At 43.6% G+C, this 22,512-nt stretch overlaps 1 protein-coding gene across 1 annotated transcript in view; it reads left to right on the forward strand.

The window, feature by feature from the left end:
- BPHL (biphenyl hydrolase like) overlaps window positions 1-22,512 on the forward strand; it is a 36,369-nt gene that overhangs the window by 7,357 nt on the left and 6,500 nt on the right. Inside the window, exons 2-6 of the mRNA XM_046004090.1 lie at window positions 380-483; window positions 2,485-2,651; window positions 4,725-4,878; window positions 16,331-16,462; window positions 19,862-19,985. Of these exons, the coding sequence (XP_045860046.1) occupies window positions 380-483; window positions 2,485-2,651; window positions 4,725-4,878; window positions 16,331-16,462; window positions 19,862-19,985 (681 nt within the window). The remainder of the gene's footprint in view (window positions 1-379; window positions 484-2,484; window positions 2,652-4,724; window positions 4,879-16,330; window positions 16,463-19,861; window positions 19,986-22,512) is intronic.

A 22,512-nucleotide genomic window follows, 5' to 3' on the forward strand; every position in this document is an offset into this window, starting at 1 on the left:
GTCCTGGTTGCTCAACATCAGATGACATTGAGTGAAACTCGTGCATCCGCCTGCACCCTTGGCACCGCTGGCTTCCAGCTCACCAGGTGTGTGCCCTTGAGGGTGTATGGCCATTGATTTCAGCAGCCTGTCAGTACTGTCATAGGGTAAGCCCCAGGCTGGCGGGTGTAGGGCGTTCAAACATGAAGGCATAGTTCAGACCTGCAGTCTAGTGAGTGGTCCCCTGTTAGGTTTGGGAAACTTAAGCACAAATCAAAGGAATCCAAGAAGCCTGAGAAGGGTACTGGAGTTGACTAGGGTATAGAAAAGGGCGGTTTGTTCATACTACGTTTATACTGCTAAGTAATCTTTCTTTGGGGGTGGGATTTTTCTCTTGCAGCACCTCAGTAACCTCTGCCAAAGTGGCTGTGAATGGTGTCCATTTGCATTATCAGCAGACCGGAGAGGGAGAACATGCAGTCCTCCTGCTTCCTGGAATGCTGGGTCTGGAAGTTTTTTAATGGAATTTGAGTGCTGTGTAGTCTTTGATGCATTCGAGTTATTAGATGCCAAATATTGATTATTGATTTTAGTGCTTTGTTAAATGCTTTAATATCTGCTACAAATCGAAGTGACAGAAAAGAAAGATAACTTTCTACTATATGTATTCGTTATTCCCTTAAATACCCAAGTTTTGTTTTTTTTTTTTTTCCATGCAGTTACACCCTGTAGTTACCTATAATTTGGGAGGATGACAGGGGTTAAGAAGAGGGGTGTGGGCAGAAGGGATCAACTAACTAGACAAGCTACTGACCAACCATCCCAGTGAGCCTGGAATTGAGGGATTCCAGGATGCAGGACTGCCAGTGCTAGAAGGTGGATTAATCCCCTTGTTGCAGTTGGTTACATGCTCAATTAAAATAAGAGCTAAGAGCAAGACTTAATTTAAAGCTTTATGGAAATCAAAATTAGATTGGCATGAATGGAGCATAGTAAAGCCAACTGGATCCCAATTTTATCTTCCAGATAAGTAATGTACATGTATCCAGATCAGGGAAATAATGTCCAGTGATTCCAGGATACTCAAATTTGGTTTTAAGGATTTTGGTATTGTTTTAATTTAGTTAAATAATACCAATATATACTATTTCCTTATGATTTATTTTCTTGTAAAAGTTAAATGCTAAAATGCCTTTCCAAACTTATATACACACACACACGTGTGTGTGTAGAAGACATATATATGTGCAAAAACAGATGTATATTATGTATGTATATATATATATATATATATATATATATATATATATATATATGAAACATTGTATACACATATATCTAAGTTTTGTTTCTTTTTTTCAAGTAGGCTCCATGCCCTGCATGGAGCCCAGCACAGGACTTGATCTCACAACCAGGTCAAGACCTAAGCTGAGATCCAGAGTTGGACATTAAACTATCTGAACCACCCAGACATGCTCTCCATTTATATTTTTGCCTTAGGTTTTCTGAATGATTTACCTGATGTTCAGAAAGGTAGATCTTCCCAGACAGAATGGTGGTCCTTGATATTGTTAAATGATTCTATACCATCTTAAAAGACATTTTGTAATAATAGCTACTTTATCAAGCAAGATGTTTAGTATCTGTGTGTGGCCTGAGCTACAAGCCCTCAGCAGCTAAGCATACTTTAAAAACAAAATGCTGACTCGCCCCTGGACTGGGCTCCTTAGAGCCTTCCACGCCACACGCGGTAGGTGTGTGCACTCAGTGGCCATGATCTCCTGGGCAGGCTGGGAACCGCCAGTCAGCTCCACCACGGCCTCACGAACGGGGTTCTGCTTGTTAACATGCTGTTGTTTGAATGAAATAAGCGAATCTGATTTCTCCCCTCCACACCCTGCCCTCCCTCTCATTTTAATGTTTTAGTTGAGTTTTCTGGTGCTTACTTATAACCAGAAAATAAAATCTGCAGGGCTGTTCACATTAGCCTAGTTAAAAACACCTGGGAATTTAAAATTCTACTTTGAATAACTTGGATCAAATCATATTAATTTGTTGACAGATAATATTGGGATCTCTCTCATTTCTAAGTCATTTTTTTAAAAGAAAAAAAAAATCACCCAGAAACATACCATATTAGTAAGTCAATTTCTATGCAGTTTCATGAATTCCTCTTGTTTTTAATTAAAAAAAATTTTTTTTAAGGGAGATTAACTGGGAACATATCAAAAGTGCTGAAGTAATAAAGGACCAAATGAATCCTCAAAGTAGCCACTAGGAGGAGACAAAAGGCAAGTCTGAACTCTACCAGGAAAGGAAGTCAGCCTCTCAGGAAATGGATTTTATTTATCATCACAAGGCTACTTTGGTGACTGCAACCTGCTGTCCAACTTTTGAGTAGAAACTAGTTACTTCGTTTTAAGATTCAGTTGTTTCTGCTTTTACTTTAACGTGCTTGAAATAATGAAATCATTCACCTGAGGGTAACCAAGTAGCTATTTTTAGGCAGTGGAGAGACTGATTTTGGACCCCAGATCCAGAATCTGAATAAGAAGCTCTTCACAGTGGTTGCCTGGGATCCTCGAGGATATGGACATTCCAGACCCCCAGATCGAGACTTCCCAGCGGACTTTTTTGAAAGGGATGCAAAAGATGCTGTTGATTTGATGAAGGTAGGTCTCTTAGGTAAGAGCCCAGAGGAGGGAGGAGGGCTGGGCATGTCTTCATCCATTTTGTTTTTTTACTTCTATAAGAGTAATACTGTGTAATTCCTGCAGAAAGTTCAGGGAGTTCAAATAGGTATGAATTAGGAAGTAGAAATATCCCACAATCCAACTATTTAGAGATACTCTTGCTATAACTTTAAGACTGCCTTTCCAGCCAATCCTTTTTTTTTCTTTCAATCTAGTTAACGTAGAGTGTATTATTAATTTCAGAGGTAGAATTTAGGGATTCATCAGTTGCGCATAACACCCAGTGCTCATCACAGCACATGTACCCTCCGTAATGCCCATCACCCAGTCCCCCCATCCTTCCACCTACCTCCCCTCCAGTGACCCTCAGTTTGTTTCCTGGATTTAAGAGTCTCTTATGGTTTGTCTCTCTCTCTCTGTTTTCATCTTATTTTATTTTTCCTTCCCTTCCCCTCTATTCATTTGTTTTGTTTCTTAAATTCCACCTAGGAGTGAAATCATATAGTATTTGTATTTTGCTCAACATAATCCCCTCTAGTTTCTTACCATGTTATTGCAAATGACAGTGGAATAAAAGAGATTTCATTCTTTTTGATGGCTGAGGGATATTCCATTGTATGTATAGACCACATCTTCTTTATCCATTCATCCGCTGATAGACTTCTGGGCTCTTTTCTTATTTTGGCAATTGTGGACACTGCTGCTATTAACATTGGGGTGTGTGTGTCCCTTTGAATCACTGTGTTTGTATCCTTGAGATAAATACCTAGTCGTGTAATTGCTGGGTCGTAGGGTAGCTCTATTTTTAACTTTTTGAGGAGCCTCCATTCTGTTTTCCAGAGCAGTTGCCCCAGTTTGCATTCCCACGACCAGGGCAGGAGGGCTCCCCTCCAGGCAGTCTCATTACATATATAAGTACACAGTTTTGTATTGACGGCATCATCCTTACCCATAATGTTTTTCCAAATTGCTGTTTTTTGAACAATTTGTCAAGGAGATACTTCCGTTTAAATAAATAATGGGTTCAAGTAAGTCTTATAATCGTCACACAGTATTCCATTGTGGGGGTGCACTGTCTTATTCACCTCTCTCTAATGGCAAATAAATACTCAAATTTTTAAATTGCTTTTTTTTTGTGTGATTATAAACAGCAGTGCAGGAAACACTGTCTTATCCATGGACATTTTCGGTCTCTTATAAACAATGTGGTGTGGACACCCCTGGACCTGTCCCCTGGTGCACAGGTGTAGGAGTTCCTGGCATATCTAGGGGACAATGCTGGGGTGTAGAAGACACAAATGTTCCTTTTACAAGATAGAGCCAAATGATTATCCGTGCTACTTACAGCAATCTATAGTCCCCTCAGCATCTTGGGCTGATATTTGTTAAATCTTTCATTTTCCAAATCATTCTATTTTTACTTCGAGGCAGCATCTCTCAGATGTAATCTTTATTCAGTTTCCCTGTCGAACATGTTTTCAGAGCCTGATTGATTTAAGGATGAACATAACCTCCCTGTGACACCATTCTCCTCCACCCCATTCTTCCCCCAGTTGCAGTCAGTGGTTTTATCAGATGCGATGACTTCATTCCACCCAGTAAATATTAAGTTTCCCTCTCTAATCTGCATGACTGTTCTCAAAGCCTTCGCTCAGGCGTGGGTGTGTGTGCACATGTTACTTGTCATTCCCAAGGACAGCTGATCGCAGCTGTTTCCAGAGATTCTGTCCAACCAGAAGATGTGGTTCCCTCATTAATTCAAAACAATACTCTGTACTTAGGGTTTTTTTTTTTAAGTTAAATTTAATGAATATATACTGCATTATTAGTTTCAGAGTTACTTAGGATTTTACGATACTTATATTTACCCCAAAACTAATTGAGGAAAACACATTTGCATCATCAAATGGCAGAGTCTAGCATTTTTCTTTAATTGCCAACGGCTGCTCCAGACCTCACAGCTGTATTGATTTTGATGATTGTCAGTTACCTGATTCCTTTAGCAGAGAGCAGCAGTCGGCTGTGCTATGCGTTTCACTGTATTCTTTGCAGACGCTGAAGTTTCCGAAGGTGTCTCTGCTGGGGTGGAGTGACGGTGGCATCACAGCTCTCATTGCGGCTGCAAAATACCCATCATACATCAACAAGATGGTGATCTGGGGAGCCAATGCCTACGTGACTGATGACGATGAGAAGATTTATCAGGGTAGGTTTCATAAATCAGAGATGTCATGACAAGAGGCACCTTTGCCCTCCCCTTCTTGGGACTTGACTTCAGCGTGTATTGACAAGTCAGTCCTGTCTCATCTGCTTCCAGTTCTCAGCTCTGAGTTGGAATAGTCATGAGTTCTCAGAAAAGTCCTGCAGTTCAACTAGCCTGTGTCTTAATGCTTTCTATTTGCAGAAGTGACACCTTCATGACTCAGGAGAAGGTTCTAAAAAAATCTGTGTTCACATTTCCGGGTACTGATAGTGAACTACAAGGAGGGAGGGCTTGTTGGAAAGTGTTCTTCAGAACCCCATTTAAAATTATGGGAGTGTAAAAAGGAACATTGTATTCAAATATGAAACCTTATATTTTGATAAAGAAATTTTGTGCTGTTCACAACTTATAAGGCTGTCCTTCAAGTTTATCTTTGAAGTTTTTAGAGGCAGGAGAACAGAGACTGGCAAATTACAGCCTGTGGGCCAAATCCAGCCCATCTGTTTTTGTAAGGCCGAGCAATGATGGAGAAGACCAGTGCCGTCAGGCCTAGATTGATCTAGGGGTTCCCCCTCCATCCCTGTTTCCTCCTCTGCACCCAGATTTGCTGCCCAGGGCTTGTGCTGGTGGCCGCTTACACACCGGTGACTGCTGGCCATTCCCAGGCACCCAGTTGTGGAATTGCAGTCAGCAAATCGGTACTTGCTTAGCCTCCAGCAGGCTGACCAAAGCAAACTTCTTGGCTCTCGGGAGAAAAGAAGGACACATTGGAATCTGGAGGTGTCTGGGGCAAAACACAAAACTCCCCTGGGCTACCACATCACCAGCATCTCCCAGCTTGACCCACCAGGACCCTCTTCTTTAATCTGATGGCTTTTTATTACAAGTATGTTTCTACTGGATCCCAGATGGCCAGGCCCAGGCAGTTGGGGTCAAGCAGGTCAGAGGTCTCTCACCTTAAATCTACCTACCTAATACCTTTGATTTTTGCCTTTTGGCTTGCAAAGCCAAAAATACTCTCTGGCCCTTGACAGAAAACATCTGCAGACCCAGGCACTTGAATATGACAAGTCTAGTTTTATTCAGCTGGTTCTGCAAGTCACCTGATTTAAGTAAGCCACGAAATGGCAGTGTTCTGTTACAGAATCTTAGTTCTTTGCACTGTTTGGGAAAGGACAGTGAACCTCTTAAATGATGAGTCTGAAGTAGTCACCCATCCTAATCAGTACTCCTGCTTGTCCTTGTTGTATCCCTACCAGATTCAGAGGGAAGAAAATCCTGTAAAGGGAATGGAAATGCCTGTGACAATGCCTGCCTTCTCTGTTTGATAATGCCGATGTCTGGGTCATCTTAGGGTCAGCATTTGCTGGTTGTCTTTTCCCTTGAGATTTGGTCAGATTTGCTTCTTTAGGGGTTGTAGAGTTTTTCATTTATTTATTTGTTGGTTTTGTATGTTGCTTAATTTGGAATTGTTTTTACTGTACTATGTTGTGACTCCGTATCCTGTTAAAACTCTGAGGAACGTTGATATTTTTTTTCCTTGGCATGCAGTCAGCCTGGTTAGGTTCATAGTGCAAATTCTATTTAGCCTTCTGTGGGCTGTAGTTCCAGCAACAGGTCCATTATTGAAGCCTGTGCTACGCTTCCTCGTGTCTGCCCCACACAAACCCCACTCAGGCTATGCTGGGACGTAGGTAGTGGTTCATAGGGTTGTTCAGTTCTTGACGCTTATGTTGAATGCTTTTTTGCATCTTCCCCAGGCACGGAGAACTCAGGGGTGAACCCAGGACTTGAACTATTTTATCAGTTCATATGCAGAATTAGGGACCCAGCTTCTATGACCAGAATCACAGACTTCCCTCAGAAAGACAGGTCTCAGCCTCCCCACATTCCCCGCTGCTGTGCAGTTCGTGCAACTGTAGCCATCTTTAGGGAAAAACAGCCAAAGAAAAGAGATGGAAGAAATAACAGGGATTTTGCTTACTATGGTCCCCTTTTTTCTGGTACCTTGAATCAGAGATCTAGCCTTCTCTTGGGACTTTAGGGGCCTGACAGCCCCTAAAACTGGTAGTGGACTAGTAGTGCAGGCCCATGGACTAGGGTAGGAAGAAAGAGAGAGAAAAACAGTTTTCCTCAAGAAGGAGAGCCTGGTCCTTGTCCTCTCGCTAACTCAGGGGGTCTTTTCCTGAAGTTTCACTTTCAGCAGCCCCCAACCACATGTGTGATTCTCCCCTCACCCTGTGTCTCAAAGTTGAGACTCAACGGAAGAAAAGGGAAATAAGAAACTCATCCCCTTTCTGGGTCATTATTCAAGGTTGTTCAGGCTCCTGCTTTTACCCCTTGGCATGTTGCTCCTTGTTCCGTCTAGAGTTCAGCTATAATCTGTGAGCTGGGGGCTCACGCCACCTTAGCCAGCACCCACGCCCGAGAGATACTGGGTGCTCACTGGAGCAGACATCTCGCAGCTTCTGTTATGACTAGGGGTGATGTTCTCTAAACCACTCTTCAGCCAGACTCCTCCTGAGCCCCGGAGCCGGATTTCTATCTACTGGCTGAGCACCTTCCTCTGGATAGCCTGTAACCAGTGTGTCTGCCTTGAACTCGCTACCTCGTGACTCTCAACTCTTCCCACACCCCAGCCCATAATCTCTGTCTCAGTGAGTGGGGCCAGGTCCCCCTAGGAGGCAACCCCTCCTCTCCTCTTGCCCACCGTTTTCCTCTTCGGACACTTGGCCTCTGAGGGTGGTTGGTTTTCCACAGAAGAGTCTCCTCACTAAAGCAAAAGCCTGGTCCTTGGATTCTGTGACTTAAATTCCTTCAGTGACTTCAGTGACATCCAAGCACCTGGGCCCGGCCCGCCCTGTGGCCAGCTGCTCCTTTCCCCTCAGCCTTCCTGTGCGGCTCCCACGTTGAACAGCTGCCATTCCTGAAACAGGCTTGCTCCTTTGTGCCTCTCCGCCTCGGCCTCTGCTCCCGTGCTTGCCTACGTGGCCTCCTGTCCAGCCCAGTGTCCTCACCACACACGGCTGCTTCAGCCACCATCCCCCGCTCCCGAGGCCCAGGGGCCGTGCACCAGGTGGATGCTTGTGCCTCTCGGGCTCTGGAGCGCTTCGCACATCCTATCACAGGGGGCCGATTATCCTGGGCACTGTCACCTGTGACACCTTCCCCTCAGTCACCACTGTGTGAACTCCACACGTTCTGTGACTCTGACTTTGCTCCTTTATGCAGACAAATCCTGAGAAGCTCCCTCTACCTCCCACTCCTCTTTCGGTTACTGTCTGCTGTGTTTCGGCTCCCCTTCCCAGCCGCCAGGCCCTTCCTTCACGCCCCGCTCTCTCTGACTTGTGCGGGGGGTGGAGGGTGGCGTCGAACCCACCAACCTTGTGGGACCTGGGCCCCTGTGCTGCCAAGCCCCTCAGATGCTTATGGCCCTTCGGCTCCTTGGTCATTCTGCAGCATTTGAAAACACACATGTGCTGTAATATTGATCCCACCCTTCTTCTTCCCTTTTTTTTTAAAGGTTTTATTTATTTATTTGACAGACAGATCACCAGTAGGCAGAGAGGCAGGCAGAGAGAGGGGGAAGCAGGCTCCCTGCCGAGCAGAGAGCCTGATACGGGGCTCGATCCCAGGACCCTGAGATCATGACCTGAGCTGAAGGCAGAGGCTTAACCCACTGAGCCACCCAGGTGCCCCATGATCCCACCCTTTTTCTTGAAACTTCCTCTGCCTTGAAGTTCTCACCTCCACGTGCTCAGTTTTCCCCTTATCTCTGCCTATTCTCTGTGTTCGACACCTTCCTGCTCTACTCTGCCAGCACCATCCAGAAAGGAACTCTCTGCTCCTCTTCCCATTCTTACACCCAAGAAGCTTCCCTCGTCCCTTGTCGTCCTCAGACTCCCAAATTCCAGATATTCAACTTCGTGTCCATTTTTCTTACCTGGTTGCCCCACCGGCTCCTTACCTTCGGTGTGTCTGAAGTTGAACTCATAATCGTTCCTCCACACCTGCTCCTCCTGCTGCATTTCCCACCTTGCTAAGCAACAGTCAGTGGAATGTATTCTTTCTTCTGCAAAAGAATATTTGAATTATGATGTATTGAATGGCTGCTATGAGCTCACATTAACATAGCTACTTATGACTCAGCCTGAGGCTCAGACTAGCGAAGAAACCTATGTTGATGGCCCAGCTGGGACGTCTGCCAGTAAAGCCCAGTGTTTCCCGTCTGCAGTGTCGTGTTCCCGTCCTCCGAGTTCTTCCTGCGTTCTGCTGAGCTCTGTCAGGAATCCATCTCACCTTTTCCGTTCCTCTTGCCAGGCCCCAGGTCCAGGCCTCCCCATCTGTCTCCACTTAGCTCCACTAGCACTTTCCAACCTGCTCTGTCTTTACCTCCTTTCAGTCTACTTTCCAAACTGCTTGGATGATAGTTTGCTAAGATGTAAATCTCATTATATCTTACTTGAAACCCCTCCAAGGTCTTGCATAGCTTTCCAGTTAAGTAGAGTTCAGACTCCTCTGCTTTGCTCACAGAGTTTGAGTGAGCCTGGACGTCCCGTCTTTCTAGGTCCTTCTGCTGCTGCTTTGTCTCCTCTACCCCCACGTGCCCATCCTTTTCTTTGGACACTTGGAAACTCCTGAAGTTCTAGCAATAGATGGCATGGCTCCCATATTTGCTTGCTGGCTTCTGTCCTCGCAGACTTAGACCTCCTCCAGGAAGCCCACCACCACTGCCACTTCCTGCCATTGCCCCTCTGAGCTCACTAACCCTCCACCGTCCTCCCCCAGCCTCTTCCATGCCATCTATCCCACTCTTCTACAGAGGTCATTTATAACTCTAGACGATAAGGCTCTTGAGGGCGAGAGACCAAATCTCATTGAGGTTTGTACATGCTGTGACTAATGCTCAGCAGCCTTCAAATAACGCTTACTGGATTAATTCACTAATTAATGTGAGTGAATGAGCTTTCTTCTGGTGCTTAGCACAAATTATATGCTCCAAAAAAGTAATGTATCCATTTTGGGGGGGACACAAATTATATCTATTTTGCATCAACAAACAGTTTGATTCAAATAGTTATTTTAGGAACTTAACTGTGAAACATAATTGCTACTTATTTTTTGGTGGAAATTATGCTTTGGGGTAAAACTGGCTTCCTCTTAAAAAAAAAGTTAACAGAAGTTAAGTATATAAATACATAGAATATTTTTGAGTGTTTGTTATATGCTGGGTACTGTTGTTGGCACATTTCATATGTAACTTATTTACTCTTTTTTTTTTTTTAAGATTTTATTTATTTATTTGACACAGAGAGATCACAAATAGCCAGAGAGGCAGGCAGAGAGAGAGAGGGAAGCAGGCTTCCTGCTGAGCAGAGAGCCCAATGTGGGGCTCAATCCCAGGACCTTGAGATCATGACCTGACGCGAAAGCAGAAGCTTAACCCCCTGAGCCACCCAGGCGCTCCACTTATTTACTCTTTATCTCAGGGTATTTTAATTCTCATTTTTCAGATGAGGAGACTGGCACAGAGAGGTTAAAGAAATTGCTCAGGATCACAGAGCTAGCAGGTGCGAGTGTTGGATTCAGACCCAGCCAGGCTGACTTATGAGCCTGTGTGCTTAACCACAGTTCTTGGGGTGAACATCTGCTTGCCCAGCTACTGCTGGATTTTTCTGCCCCTTGAGATTTAGATAATAATGTCCCTGAGAGTCTGAAGCCATGCCCCAGGGTTTACATACTAATAGATACCTCTCATTCTAGTGCCTGCTTTTACTGAGTTAATTCACCTGGAGAAATCTCTTGCTATCCTGAGGAGGCATTTACATGTTAGCAAGAAAAATGTCTTCACATTGAACATTAGCCAACTTGGATCTTGAAAGATCTTGGCCTTCCTGTCACAGCAGAATTTTTTTATTTTACAAAAATCTATATAATTTTGTGGAAAATGTTACACTTATAGTACAATTAATAACATTAAAATATAATAATAAAATATTGTATTATATTAAGTATAGATATATTTATATTAAATCTGTTTGTGTATTTATAAATATATAAATTAAACATGAATAATATATATTTATACTATATATTATATAAGGCATATAGTATATATTTAAATTTTATTTTGTAATTTATTATATAATATTTTATGTAAATTTATTGTTTTATAATTGAATTTTATTTAATTGATTGATACATATAATGCAACACATGTGACCCTGTAACTTACGGACACCCATGAGCCCACCATGCACGTTAAGACTGATCACTGTTCGTACCTTCACTGTATCCTCATGCTTCCTCCCCAGTCCACCCTGCCTCTGGCCGGAGGCCTATGATCTTCCCTGTGCCTTTTGGAAAACACTTCCATCACACCTGTTTATATTCCTAAACAATATGTAATTTAGTTTTATTTGTTTTCGAGCTGTACAAAGTGACTTCATACTATAGATCATCTTCTGTGACTCACTGTTTTCAATGAACGCTGAATTTCTAAGATTCCTTCATGATAGTGCTTTATCATATTCTACTGGGCAGCAGTATTATATTTTACATCTCTTTTATCAATGGACTGTGGGTCTGTTTTCACTGTCGCTGTGAACATTCATGCACATGTCTCCTGGAGCCTGTGAGGAGCAGTGTCCGTCTGGGGTATAGGCCCATATGTGAGATTTGCTGAATATTGTTGTATGCAAATACACCATGTTGCAAATGACCAGCTGTTTTCCAACTACATAAATGCATTTCCACCACCAGTGTATTAGATTCCTTAATTTACATCCTCAACAAAAACTTGGAATCAACAGACTTCTTAGCGGATGTGAAATGGTACCTTACCGGGGAATATAATTTGCATCTTCCTCTTTCTAATAGGATTGAGAATCTTTTTATGCATGTGCGCACCACTGTGGTTTCTTCTCCTGTATTGTACCTATTCATGTCATTTTGTTTCTTCTCGTTGATTTATAAATATCAAAGGTTACATAAAAGTTTTAAAATGGTATGTTTAACAGGCATGCTGTGTGAAGTCTAACAACAGGACATACACCCAAGGATACTCCACCCAGCCCGAGACTAGACCACTTCCAATATTATTATGATGTTACTGATTTGCAGGGTGTTTGCTGTTGGACAGTCTGATTATCCCCTTGCTGGTTAGTAATTGCCTTGGTCCTTAGGCAGAATAGCTTGTGCCTTGTCCTTTCGCTTCCTTTACAGACAGAACTAATATTAACATAAAAAAATGTTCCAGCATTCTTGTTTCTCATTAGCTTGGCATGTTTGTGTGTTTTCATTCTTACGGACACATTTGTCAGTTTCTTGACTCCCCTTTCCTTCTTTCGTCTCAGATATTCCTCCCAAGCTCACTTCTCTTTCTCCTCGAGTTATTTTTTAGAAGTTTTTCCAGGGCAGTTCTGATTTTTTTTTAATTAACATATAATGTATTATTAGCCCCAGGGATACAGGTCTGTGAATCTCCAGGTTTACACACTTCACAGCACTCACCATAGCACATACCCTCCCCAATGTCCATAACCCCACCACCCTATACCTACTCCCCTCCCCCGAGCAACCCTCAGTTTGTTTTGTGAGATTAAGAGTCCCTTATGGTTTGTCTCCCTCCCAATCCCATCTTGTTTCATTTATTCTTTTCTTGCCCCCCTAAACCCCCAACGTTGCATCTCCACTTCCTCATATCAGGGAGATCATATGATAGTTGTCTTTCTCCGATTGACTTATTTCACTAAGCATAATACCCTCTAGTTCCATCCACGTTGTCGCAAATGGCAAGATTTCATTTCTTTTGATGGCTGCATAGTATCCCATTGTGTATATATACCACATCTTCTTTATCCATTCATCTGTTGATGGACATCTAGGTTCTTTCCATAGTTTGGCTATTGTGGACATTGCTGCTTTAAACATTCGGGTGCACGTGCCCCTTCGGATCACTACGTTTATATCTTTAGGGTAAATACCCAGTAGTGCAATTGCTGGGTCATAGAGTAGCTCTATTTTCAACTTTTTGAGGAACCTCCATGCTGTTTTCCAGAGTGGCTGCACCAGCTTGCATTCCCACCAACAGTGTAGGAAGGTTCCCCTTTCTCAAACATCCTCACCAACATCTGTCGTTTCCTGACTTGTTAATTTTAGCCATTCTGACTGGTGTGAGGCGGTATCTCACTGTGGTTTTGACTTGTATTTCCCTGATGCTGAGTGATGGTGAGCACTTTTTCATGTGTCTGTTGGCCATCTGGATGTCTTCTTTGCAGAAATGTCTGTTCATGTCCTCTGCCCATTTCTTGATTGGATTATTTGTTTTTTGGGTGTTGAGTTTGCTAAGCTCTTTATAGATTTTGGATATGCTAGCCCTTTATCTGATATGTCATTTGCAAATATCTTCTCCCATCCTGTCAGTTGTCTTTGGTTTTGTTGACTATTTCCTTTGCTGTGCAAAAGCTTTTGATCTTGATGAAGTCCCAATAGTTCATTTTTGAAGGGCAACTCTGTTAATAGTGATCTCTGTTTTCACCTCAAAATGTCTTTATTCCACACTCATTCTTGAAAGATTATTTGGCTAAGTGCAGAAATATAAATGGCAGATTATTTTCTCTGCCATTCCACGGTCTTCTGCCTTCCTCGACCGCTGTTGAGAAGTTTTGCCTGTTTAGCTTTCCCCCCTCTAGAGTGATGTGTCTCATCTCTGGCTGTTTTCCAGGTTTTTTCTCTCTCTCCTTGATGTATTGCTATCCCACTATTGTGGGACTGGATGCGAATTCCTTTTTATTTATCCAGTTTGGGTTGCATTGATTTTTGTCTGTGGACCCTTATCTTTGATCAGTTCTGAAAATCATTCTTGACCATGTCCTCCCTTCTGTACTGCATCTCCTCTGTTCTTATCCACTCTCCCCCCACCTGGGACTGATTGGACTTTGTGGGTCTTGCCTTCCCATCCTCCCTGTCTCTCATTCATCTTCTTGTCTCTCTGTGTGGTGGGCTGCATCTTTTCTTAAACTTTCTCTTCCAATATTCTAGCTTTTTCATTAGCTTTATGAAGATTCTGATTGTTTTGTGACCTGTGATTACCAGCAAATATTGGCTTACTCTTAATCTGAAAACACACACACACACACACACATAAAGACCGTGCATACGAATTGATGATACTTTCCTTCAGAGAGGATTTACGTTGCTACTCTAGGGAAGCACAGGATCATACCAGGTTGGGGCTATTCTCATTTCCATTTAATCTAGAAATCTCAGGTTTGGCTCTACCCACCCAGTCCCAACTACCAGTTCCTTTTCCCCCAAAAGCAACCCTGCCTTTTGAGTAGTCTTACCACTCTTTGCTCTCTTCTTAGGTTCTCTTTCTCACACACACACACCTTCATATCCTAGTTTCCATTAATTGCTGCAACTCCAACAATGCAACAGAAAATATGTTTTATGAATAGTCTAGTCATAGAGACACCTGGGTGGCTCAGTTCGGTGAGTGTCTGACTCTTGATCTCAGCTCAGGTCTTGATCTCAGGGTCATGAGTTCAAGCCCTGCATTGTGCTCCACACTGAGCGTGGAGCCTACCAAAAAAAAAAAAAAAAAAAAAAAAAAATCTAGTCATTCCCCTGCAAGGGCACCTTGCAGAGGGTGTGGTCTGCAATAGAGCCCAAAGTAGAAATACCTGTGGGACATTTCTTAATTGGTCGTCGTTATGACCTCTTGCTGGCTCCTCGTTCCTCCCCCCTCTTCCAGCTTTCCTTTTTCTTCTTCCCAGATCTCCTCTGTACCCTCTTAATTTCCAGACTTCTCTGCATCCCTCTGAAGTCTTTTCACTCCTGTGCAGAGCAGCCTCAGCTCCCCTCGGCCTCCACGTGCACCACTGGGCCTGCCTCTGGAGACGGGGACCGATCTGGTGCTGGCTGTCACAGCATCTGCCAGTTGTAGTTGTACACAGCACTTTTCCCTCCGCTCTGTAATCTGCACTCACTGAGTGCCTACAGGCTGCCTGCCCGGGTCCTCGCGCTGTCTGGAGCTCTGCGGAGGGGTTATTTTCAGAATGAGTTCATGTCGTTAGTCATGTGTTGTCTTTGAGGTATGTTGTGTAGGAGAAGCACCATGTTAAAAGCTGTCATTAAGCAATGTGCAGTGTGCTCAGAAGCATTAGAATTATCAGTGTGTTTAAAGAAATATGGAAAAGAGTGGGCTGAGTAATTGAGTTTGTTCATGAGTTGTTTTTTTTTTAAATATTTTATTTGACACAGAGAGAGAGACAGGGAGAGAGGGAACACAAGCAGGGGGAGTAGGAGAGGAAGAAGCAGACTTCCCACCGAGCAGGGAACCCGATGCGGGGCTTGATCCCAGGACCCTGGGATCATAACCTGAGCCAAAGACAGACGCTTAATGACTGAACCACCCAGGCACCCTAAGTTTTATTTTTTTAAAGATTTATTTATTTATATATTCGAGAGAAAGCACAAGCACGGGGAGGGGCAGAGGGAGAAGGAGGAGCAAACTCCCCACTGAGCAGGGAGCCAGACACGGGGCTGGATCCCAGGACCCCGAGATCATGACCTGAGCCAAAGCCAGACGCTTAACTGACTGAGCCACCCAGCTGGTCTGTTATTTCCTTTTCTGAGAGTGAATCATCCATAATATAGTTTCAAGTTTGTAGTTAGCCTTTTACACCCATATTTCTTCAGAAGCAGAAACTAGAATGAATAATTTGTCTGTTTTTTGTGTACCTGAGCACACTTCAGAAAAAACCTTTTCTTTTATAAATCATGTCAGTCTTACTCAGATAACTCTAATTGGGAAAATTTTCTTATATATCTTTAATAGAAAGCATAAATGCAAATCTAATTTCATTTAGTGGGTAAAAACTTATTTTGTGCCTCTTTTGTGCCAGGCACCAGTCTAGGCTCTGGGGATAAGTGGGAAACAAAACAAAGCCAAGTTCCTTACGCTGGAGCTTTCGTCTTAGTAGGGAGACAGACACTCAGCCATGGACACAGAAAATGCTACAAAGCGCTGATCAGTGCTAAGCAGAGTAGATGGAGGGAGGGTGCTCTGTGTGCATGAGTGTGTGTCGGGGTGCTGTCAGGGAAAGCCTCACTGACCTGGGTGAGGTGAGGAGTAAACCATGTGAGAGCAAACATGGCTCTGGAGTGGACTGTATTTGCAGTATTTAAAGATAAACCTTACTTATCATTAGACTAAACCTGTTCTTTTTTTTTAAGATCTTATTTATTTGAGAAAGGGAATGAGAGCATGAGCAGCGGGGAGGGCCAAAGGGAGAGGGAGAAGCAGACACCCCACTGAACAGGGAGCCCCACGGGAATCAATCTCAGGACTCGGGGCTCATGACCTGAGCCAAAGGCAGATGCTTAACTGACTGAGCCACCCAGACACCCCTAGACTAGACCTGTTCTTGTCAATACTTCTATTTTTCAGGTATCCGAGATGTTTCCAAGTGGAGTGAGAAAACAAGAAAACCTCTCGAAACCTTATATGGCTATGACTACTTTGCCAAAACCTGTGAGAAGTGGGTGGATGGCATAAAACAATTCAAACATCTCCCAGATGGTAGGTTATGCGAACTGTTTAGCTGTCCCTTTGCTTGTGTTCCTCCCCTGGTGTTCCAGAATTCCCTGGTGAGTGCACTCAGCCACTGTCCTTTCACACTGATGTACGAACAGAGGATGCCAGTTCGTGCGCCATACACGCTCTTGTGTAGTAAATCTGCCGTAGCGATGCTGTATGTACACACCTATTCCATGTATCAGGGTTCACGGTGGGAAGTCCTAAATAGCAGACTGTTCCTTTCTCCTTCTGATCCTTTGTGTGTGTGATGACAGACTAATTCTCCAGAAGCCTCAAATAGCATTTGTTTCTTTCTCATTCTGGAGTGGGTCATCAGAAAGCAAACACGCTGTCGTGCGTACTCCATTTTTTTTTTTTTTTTTTTCACATTTAGACCCATTACCCTGCTGTCTCCTCTCTTCCCAGGACAAAAAAGAAGGGCCTTTGTGTCATGACCTTCAGCCCCAGCAGAATTAGCCTGAGGAAGAACGTTCAGTTTATTTCCCACCTTCAGGACTTAGTTATGTGACTGTAACTCCCTGTCTTCAGCTGAAAAATTAGAACGATTTCCAGTAGCAGGAAGAACTGACATCATTTCAGAGAAATTCTGAAGTAAAGTGTGTTTTTCAGTAGTTTTACAGTGCTTATCTCTCACTCTTCTATTGTAACTGCTGAAAGAAAAGGGGGGAGCTAAGATCGAACCTGGGAGCACATTGGTGACAAAATGGCGACTGCTGAAGGACCTGTTTGATCTATTAGGTAATCATTTCCAGAGTGAGTCACCTGTCAAAACTTTCACAATGAAAAGGACATTTGGAAATGTTACTTTACTGGTTCAAGTTCAAAACAGCAAATATGTCCTGTTCCAGGGCAGTACCCAACCGTGGAAATAGGTCTTTGAAAAATGTGTCTCCCTCAGCTCTTGAAACAAAAAAAAAAATGCCATAAAAAATGTCTAAGACAGTCCTCCATTAAAGAAGGCAAATTTTTGAAATGTAAACTTTTATGCTTTCCTGACTGGGGAGCGGAAGGGGTAGGAAGACTCAAGGGTAGAAGCAGAATTAAATCAGCAGCTCAAAAATATGTCCTATGTTTGTTAAAATTTAAAGTGTCCCTTCTACAAAAGAGCCTGTCAAGAGTATGAGAAGACAGGCCACAGACTGGGAGAAAATATTGGCAAAAGGTGTGTCTCGGGAAGCACTGTTATCCAAATGTACACAGACTCTTAAAATTGAACAGTGAGAAAAGAACCTCATTAAAAGACAAGTCAAATAATAAGATCCCAGTACTCACCTGTTAGAATGTCCAAAACAGAAGTTTCAGGGATCGGAAGACACTCTGTGATCCCATAGTGATGGCTACATGTCACTACACACTTGGCCAAACCCACAGAACGTGAAACCACCAGGAGTGAACCCCAACATAAACTCCAAACTCTGGGGGACAATGACGTGTCCATGCAGGTTCATCAGTTATAAAAATGTCCCACTCCGGTGGGTGGTGTTGATAGTGGGGAAGGCTATGCATGTGGGGAGCTGGGGGACAGGGGAGAGCCCTGAACCCTCCACTCAATTATGCTGTAAACCTGAAATTTTTAAAAAATCAAATACAGTTTTGTTTTTTTTTTTAAGAGAGAAAGGGGAAATATGTCAAAACATAGAGAAGCTAGCGGTATATAAATGATCTTGCAGCAAGTTTGTGAATAAACTGTTTCTCTCCCCCTCCACATGTTAATTTGATAGGAGCCCTTTTTTTGTAATTGTTTGAAATTATTCTTGGAACATTCTTGGATGCTCAGTTTAGCGTAGGGGTTAAGGAGTCAGACAGGCCTGGGTGTGAGTTCTGGCCTCGCTGCTTGTTTGCATCAGAGTGATGGGCAGACTCCTCCGCTTCTTCAAGCTGCCATGCCCTGTCTGTGAATCGAAGCTAATAACTACCCCGTAAGGTGCTGTAAGGACCAAATGGGCTTCTGCACATTCAGCTGTGGTGCCCTACCAAGTACAGGGTCAGCACTTGATAAAAGGTTATTAGGACCCTTATTATAAAAGTACTGGGCCTGCCCATAGTTGTACAGACCCAGTGAACTAAAGCAGGGAAGGCCGTGTTTCGTGAGCATCAAAGCACGTGAACAGTGTCTGACCCATAGTGCTCAGCGATGACCGCTCTCTCTGTCCTCTGAGCATCCAGTTAGCCGGTGTGTGTCATCCCAGGGACAGAAGAGGGCAGCTTCTGAGTCCTAGAGAAGTGTTTCTCAGGCCAACCCATCATCTTCTCATTCAGCAGGCAGTGCCCCCTGCCCCGGCCGCTGAGGGGGAGGGACAGGCCAGGTGCCTGGGCAGCACCCCAGTGAGCTGGCTTCCAGCTTTCTCAGGGCCCCGGTGACCCCCGGGAAGAGGCAGAGGAGGAAGGAGCTCCCTTTATGGAGTACCTGCCCGCTGCCCAGAACTGTAGATAAGACATCTCTTTTTGGCCTCATGGCCACTGCCGAGAACTAGAACTATCCCCTCTTTGACCAGGGAGGAGGCTGAAACTCATCCCTGAGGAACCACTAAGATTTCCCAGCCAGGAAACAGCAAGATGGACCGGAGCCGGGTTGTTCCTCATCAGCCTTAGAAATGTTGTTACAAATGGAGGGGAGGGCCCTATCGTCCCCAGAGTTGGTCAGTCAGGAACATCATAGAGGCAGAAGGAATGAAGAGAAGCCCATTTGCTGTGTGTAAATTATAACTTCCCAGGAGGTGAAGAAGCTCTTGAGGGCTGGCCTGGAGCCCCAAGGACCACTTAGGACATTATTTCAAGGGAAAGCTTTTTTTTTTTTTTTTTTAAGATTTTATTTATTTATTTGACAGACAAAGATCACAAGTAGGCAGAGAGGCAGAGAGAGAGGATGGGAAGCAGGCTCCCTGCTGAGCAGAGAGCCCAATGCGGGTCTTGATCCCAGGACCCCGAGCTCATGACCTGAGCCGAAGGCAGAGGCTTAACCTACTGAGCCACCCAGGTGCCCCTCAAGGGAAAACTTTTTCAGATGGCAGGCATCTATCTGCCTTCCTTTTGCAAAATGGGGACTGCTCTCCATAATAGAAAGAGTTGTGGGGGTTTTGTTTGTTTATTTTCCTGTTCTGCATGCATTATGCATATAATCAGGCAAAACTGCTTGTTTACTAGTAGAGCTTTCCAAGGGGAAAAAAGAAAGAAACCAAGCAGAGAACCAGAAAAGGAGGCCCACAGATCGTGAGAGCTAGAAGACCCCTCAGACCCTGTCTAATGCAGACCACCTCTTTTAGGGACGGGGCACCAAGGTCCAGAGGGAGGCAGGATGAGCCCCAGCTCTCTGTTGCTCCTCTGACTCCTCTTGCGGGATGGTCACAGGGAAGCAGAGTCTCAGTGCTGTTTGTCTCGCAGGGAATATCTGTGGACACTTGCTGTCGCTGGTTCAGTGCCCCACCTTGATTGTGCACGGGGAGAAGGATCCGCTGGTCCCACGGTTCCACGCCGACTTCATACACAAGCACGTGAGAGGGTCGCGGTAAGTGTGGTCCCTGCCCCAGAGCTCTGCCTGGAACCTGAGGACGTGCATGCATGGAGGGAGCTGTGGAAGGATTCAAGGAAACCTTTGGGGTGGGGATTTTTTTTTTTTTTAAGATTTTATTTATTCATGAGAGACAGAGTGAGCAAGCACAGAAGCAAGGGAAGCAGCAGGAGGGAGAAGCAGGCTCCCTGCTGAGCAAGGAGCCTGATATGGTGCTGGATCCCAGGACGCTGCAAGGAGGACCTCAGCCAAAGGCAGACGCTTAACCAACTGAGCCACACAGGTGCCCCCAGGTTGGGGGTTTTTAAGGTCCCCCCCCTTCCCAGTTTGCCAAAATCAGTAAATAATACTCTTCCATTTAGGGTTCCAGGAAAACACAGGGGCACAAGGAGCCAGGATCTGTGGGTAACCAGAAACAAAAGGAAAAGAATTCTTAGATGAACATCTTACAGTTTCCAGGAAGACAAATGTGCTAATAGGTACTAAGTTCTGTAACACTGCAGACAGTTTAGATTTCTAGCTATCAGTGTTAACTAAAACAGTTTTATATAATTTGGGGATTTTCAGATGGGTTTATCATTATAAAAGTACTATCTCCCGAGGAAAGAAAAATGTGTAAAATCAAAAGAAGAAAACAAATTGCCTGCTGCTTGCCACCCATTTAAATAATTCTGCTATTAGCATTTTTTAAAGATTTTATTTATTTATTTGAGAGAGAGCACACAAGCGAGGGGCAGGGGGCAGAAAGAGAAGCAGACTTCCTGCTGAGCAGGGAGCCTGGGATCAGAACCTGAGCAAAAGTCAGACCCTTAACCAGCTGAGCCACCCAGGTGCCCCCTGCTATTAGCAATTTTAATGTGGTTCTACTTTCTAGTATTTTTAAAGCATAAATATAATTCTATTCTGTATTCAACTCTGAATCCTGCTTTTTTTCCACTTAAAAATATGTTGTAAACGTCTCGTGTTGTTTCATCCTTAAATATGTACACATCAGATGGGAAGCCTGTATTCAGAATCACAAAACACCAACATATACCAAGCCATGTTGGTGGCTCACTCGATTAGACGCCAGATACATGTTACTTGCTCTTTGCATTCTTGTTTCTGCCAACCAGCCTTGGACACTGAAGAAGCTTATTATATATGTCAGCAGAAATTCTGTTCTTCAGTCCCATGCATTTTTGTGTGGAACAAAAATTTATATTTTAAATACTTTGGCAGATGCAGGACCAGCTTTTGCTGGTACTTATATAGAGATGAAAATTTAAAGTTGAATAAATTTGGTATTTCCTTTCCACGCAGTGGATGCATACCCTGAAGGAGAGGAGAAAGTGAAGTGTGACCGGGGGATAGTGACCTTTTTCTTTTTTTTTTTTTTTTTTAAACCAAACATGCCAGAGGATCAACACCCAAGTGAGCCTTGAGCCCTTTAGAAACTATGTATCAGTTCCAGGGATACTGTCATTATTCTGGCCATCTTTAGAATTCTATGGAATTCTTTTGAAATTGGCTTTATTAATGACTTAAGAAAATCCTCTCTCCCTTCCTCCCTCCTTTTCTCCTTTCCTTCCTCTCTGCCTCCCTCCTTTTCCCCTTTCCCTCCATGAGCTGATTTCTGATGCCTACCTTGGGCCAGCACTGCCTATCCCTCTCCTGAGAGCTCAAACGATCTGGTAGGGAAATCAGACTCAGAAAACAGTTCCACTACTGTTTTGTTTTGTTTTTTTAAATTCCAATGTAGTTAACATACAGTGTTATATTAGTTCCAGGTATACAGTGTAGTGATTCAACAATTATATATGTTACTCGGGGCTGGTCATGATTAAGTGTCCCCTTCATCCCCATCACCTATTTCGCCCATCCCCCCACCTCCGCTCTGCTAACCATCCGTTTTTTCCTCTATAGTTAAGAGTCCACTTCTTGGTTTGTCTCTTTTTTCCCCTCTTTGCTTGTTTGTTTCTTAAATTCCACATATGAGTGAAATACTGTGGTATTTGTCTTTCTCTGATGGATTGATTTCACTTAGCATTATCCATGTTACAAATGACAGGATTTCAGGGGTTTTTTTTAATGGTTGAGTAATATTCCTCTGTGTACAATATCTAACTACACTTCAGAACAAACGTACGAAAAAAATATAGTCCCCATATATAGATGAGAAAATCAAGGTTGAGATAAGTAATCTTCCAAGGTTGCATAGCTAGTAAATGACAAATCCTAGATGTTTTCCCCTCCTAATATAGCACTTTCCCCCCACAGTGCAGCTGCCTCTCATAAACATGCTCGTATTTTCATACGATGGTAAGATGCCTGGATTATATACTTGCTGACCTGGTTAATTGTCTTCTAGCTTCAGAAATGACAGGTTTTTGCACACTGACGCTCATGATAAATGCAGTGTGTTCTCTTAGAGAGCCAAATTCAATAAAAGTCAGTCTGCAAGGAAGTTTAATTTAGGAATTCTGTTCCAAACCCATCTCCTAGCAACAGAATATATCAATATGGGAAAAAAATAGCCCCTTCC

Source organism: Meles meles, chromosome 5 (assembly GCF_922984935.1).
Source record: "Meles meles chromosome 5, mMelMel3.1 paternal haplotype, whole genome shotgun sequence".
In the NCBI taxonomy this organism is placed as follows: domain Eukaryota; kingdom Metazoa; phylum Chordata; class Mammalia; order Carnivora; family Mustelidae; genus Meles; species Meles meles.